Source organism: Myotis davidii, unplaced genomic scaffold (assembly GCF_000327345.1).
Source record: "Myotis davidii unplaced genomic scaffold, ASM32734v1 scaffold446, whole genome shotgun sequence".
Classification (NCBI taxonomy): Eukaryota; Metazoa; Chordata; class Mammalia; order Chiroptera; family Vespertilionidae; genus Myotis; species Myotis davidii.
Window position 1 is genome coordinate 290,165 of NW_006296799.1, and position 3,531 is coordinate 293,695.

The following is a 3,531-nucleotide window of genomic DNA, read 5'->3' on the forward strand; positions in this document are numbered from 1 at the left end:
TTCACCGTGTTCAGAGAAAGGGCAGGACACGCGTGGCGCCGCGTCTCCGTAGGACGGCCCTGAGCCCTCAGCTTGCGCTCCGCGCTGCGTGTACAGGTGGCGGTGGCTCCCTTCAGCGCGGGGGCTCAGGAGGAACCGGAGGAGCGGGTAGGGGTGGGGCTGAGGTTCCTTCCTGAGGCCAAAAACGCAATGACTTCCTCCTCTGCCAGCCCTCATGGTGTGTTGGGGAGGTGTGTTGGGGGAGGTGTGTTGGGGGAGGTGTGTTAGGGGAGGTGTGTTAGGAGAAGTGTGTTAGGGGAGGGGAGGTGTGTTAGGGAGGTGAGTTAGGGGAGGTGTGTTGGGGGAGGTGTGTTGGGGGAGGTGTGTTAGGGGAGGTGTGTTAGTGGAGGTGTGTTAGGAAAGGTGTGGTGTGTTAGGGGAGGTGCGGTGTGGATTCCGGCATGTTCTCTGTGGACACCTGCTTTGTTCTTGGGATGGGGCCCCTTGGAGCCTGTGTGAGGCCCTTCCACGGAGCCCTGGCCATCTGCCCCTCACCTGCAGGAAGTAGGTTGCACCCTGTGGCCACGCAGTTGCTGATTTCTGTGCGGGGGGAACCCCTACAATCCAGGCTCTTAGCTGCCCGTGTTCCCTGCAGTGCGTGGGGACTGAGCACAGCTGAGCGCTGGTCTCCGCTGCTCCTCCCCGATGCATGGTGCACGGTGCCCTGGCCCGCAGCACGCAGTCCTGTGCTTCAGGAGCTCGGAGCTGTGTGAAGGCCACGGGCACCTTAAGCACCAGGGATGCTGCAGACACAGCAGGTCCCTCAGGATGCGCGGAGGCCTGTTTCCCAGGGCACCGTAGGGTGAACTGGCACCGCTCCTTGGAGAGGGACCGCGGGTGGCCTCGGTTGGTCAGTCAATGGTGTCTGAGTGTGCATGTGTCTGAGTGTATGTGATGCATGAGCATGCATGTGTGTCTGAGTGCATGTGGGTGCATGCATGTGTGTATCAGTGAATGTGTGCCTGTGTGTCTGAGTGCATGTATATGCATGAGTGGGCATGTGTGTCAATGCATCTGAGTGCATGTGTCTGAGTGCATGTGATGCATGAGTGTGCATGTGTGTCTGAGTGCATGTGTGTCTGAGTACATGTGCGTGCATGTGTATCTGAGTGCATGAGTGGGCATGTGTCTCAATGCATCTGTATATACATGAGCATGCATATGTGTCTGAGTGTATATGATGCATGAGTGTGCATGTGCGTCTGAGTGTATGTGATGCATGAGTGTGCATATGTGTCTGAGTGCATGTGCCTGAGTGTGCATGTGTGTCTGAGTGTGCATGTGTCTGAGTGTATGTGATGCATGAGCATGCATGTGTGTCTGAGTGCATGTGGGTGCATGTGTGTCTGAGTGCCTGTGTGTGTGCCTGTGTGTCTGAGTGCATGTATATGCATGAGTGGGCATGTGTGTCAATGCATCTGAGTGCATGTGTCTGAGTGCATGTGATGCATGAGTGTGCATGTGTGTCTGAGTGCATGTGTGTCTGAGTACATGTGCGTGCATGTGTATCTGAGTGCATGAGTGGGCATGTGTCTCAATGCATCTGTATATACATGAGCATGCATATGTGTCTGAGTGTATATGATGCATGAGTGTGCATGTGCGTCTGAGTGTATGTGATGCATGAGTGTGCATATGTGTCTGAGTGCATGTGCCTGAGTGTGCATGTGTGTCTGAGTGTGGTGCATCCGAGTGCATGTGTCTGAGTGTGTATGTGTCTGAGTGCATGTGATGGATGAGTGTGCTTGTGTGTCTGAGTGCATGTTTTCTGAGTACATGTGTGTGCATGTGTATCTGAGTGCATGAGTGAGCATGTGTGTCAATGCATCTGTATATGCATGAGCATGCATATGTGTCTGAGTGTGTGTGATGCATGAGTGTGCATGTGTGTCTGAGTGCAAGAAATGAATTATTTTCAGTTGTTCCCTAGAGATGTTTGGATAAGCTGCTGTTGGGAGGGAGGGAGGTCGGTGTGCAGCGGACACACGTGAAGTGCAGAAACGCTTCGGAACTGGAATTGTTTAATCCCCCTTTGCCGGACGTTAACTGCCATTCACTCCAGGAGCGGTGTGGCCTGCGGTGCATGTGGGCAGCATGTCCCTGTACAGGGGCCTGCATGCCTGCAGGTGTTTAGGAACAGGAGCGTGTGACCTGTGGTGCATGTGGGCACCGTGTCCATGTACAGGTGGCCTGCATGCCTGCAGGTGTTTGGGAACAGGAGCATGTGGCCTGTGGTGCATGTGAGTGCATGAGTGCATATGTGTCTGAGTGCATGTGTCTGAGTGTATGTGATGCGTCAGTGTGCATGTGTGTCTGAGTGTATGTGATGCATGAGCATGCATATGTGCCTGAGTGCATGTGTCTGAGTGTGCATGTCTGAGTGTATGTGATGCATGAGTGTGCATGTGTGTCTGAGTGCATGTGTGTGCCTGTGTGACTGAGTGCACGTGTATGCATGAGTGGGCATGTGTGTCAAGGCACCTGTGTGTGCATGAGCATGCATTTGTGTCTGAATACGTGTGTGGGTGTGTATGTGACTGAGTGCATGTGTATGCATGAGTGTGCCATTTATGCTGTTTCTGCCCCAAGGCATTTTGTTTAAGAGGTTTAATAGGAAATTGTTGATATGTCCATTCTGGCGAGAAATGAATTGTTTTCAGTTGTTCCTTAGAGATGTTTGGATGCAGCAGCAGTGGGGAGGGAGGGAGGTCAGGGTGCAGAGGACCACGTGAAGTGCAGAAACTCTTGGGAACTGGAATTGTTGAATCCCCTTTTGCCGGACGTTAACTGCCATTCACTCCAGGAGCGTGTGGCCTGCGGCGCATGTGGGCACCGTGTCCCTGTGCAGGTGGCCTGCATGCCTGCAGGTGTTTAGGAACAGGAGCGTGTGCCCTGTGGTCCATGTGTGCACCTTGTCCCTGTACAGGTGGCCTGCATGCCTGCAGGTGTTTGGGAACAGGAGCATGTGGCCTGCGGTCCATGTGGGCACTGTGTCCCTGTGCAGGTGGCCTCTGTGCCTGCAGGTGTTTGGGGACAGGGTCATTGGTACCTTTCGGTCTCTCCTAGGTGTGCGACCTGGCGTTCAGCCTGAAGAAAATGCTGATCCGACACAAGATGACACACAACCCGAACCGCCCGCTGGCGGAGTGCCAGTTCTGCCACAAGAAGTTCACGCGGAACGACTACCTCAAGGTGCACATGGACAACATCCACGGCGAGGCCGACAGCTGATGGCGGGGCCGGGAGGGGCCCTGGCGGAGCCCGGCTCTCCCTGTGAACGTGGCGGAGGCGGCCAGCGGCACGCACCGGCCTCCCAGCCCTTTGTGCCGACCTTTAGCGCCTGTAGACACACCTGCAACAAGAAGGCAGCCCGCTCTACCAAGAAATGGTGCGGAGGGGAAAGACAACTTTGTAGCCCTACACAATAGGCTTGTGCTCTGTTCCTATGAAATGGAAGGGGAGGCTGGGCCGCCTCCCTCTGGCTGGTGAAGG

At 54.9% G+C, this 3,531-nt stretch overlaps 1 protein-coding gene across 1 annotated transcript in view; it reads left to right on the forward strand.

Moving 5' to 3' along the window:
• PRDM5 (PR domain 5) overlaps window positions 1-3,270 on the forward strand; it is a 184,364-nt gene extending 181,094 nt beyond the window's left edge. Inside the window, exons 20-21 of the mRNA XM_006772503.1 lie at window positions 97-147; window positions 3,106-3,270. Of these exons, the coding sequence (XP_006772566.1) occupies window positions 97-147; window positions 3,106-3,270 (216 nt within the window). The remainder of the gene's footprint in view (window positions 1-96; window positions 148-3,105) is intronic.
• Window positions 3,271-3,531: the final 261 nt, after the last annotated feature.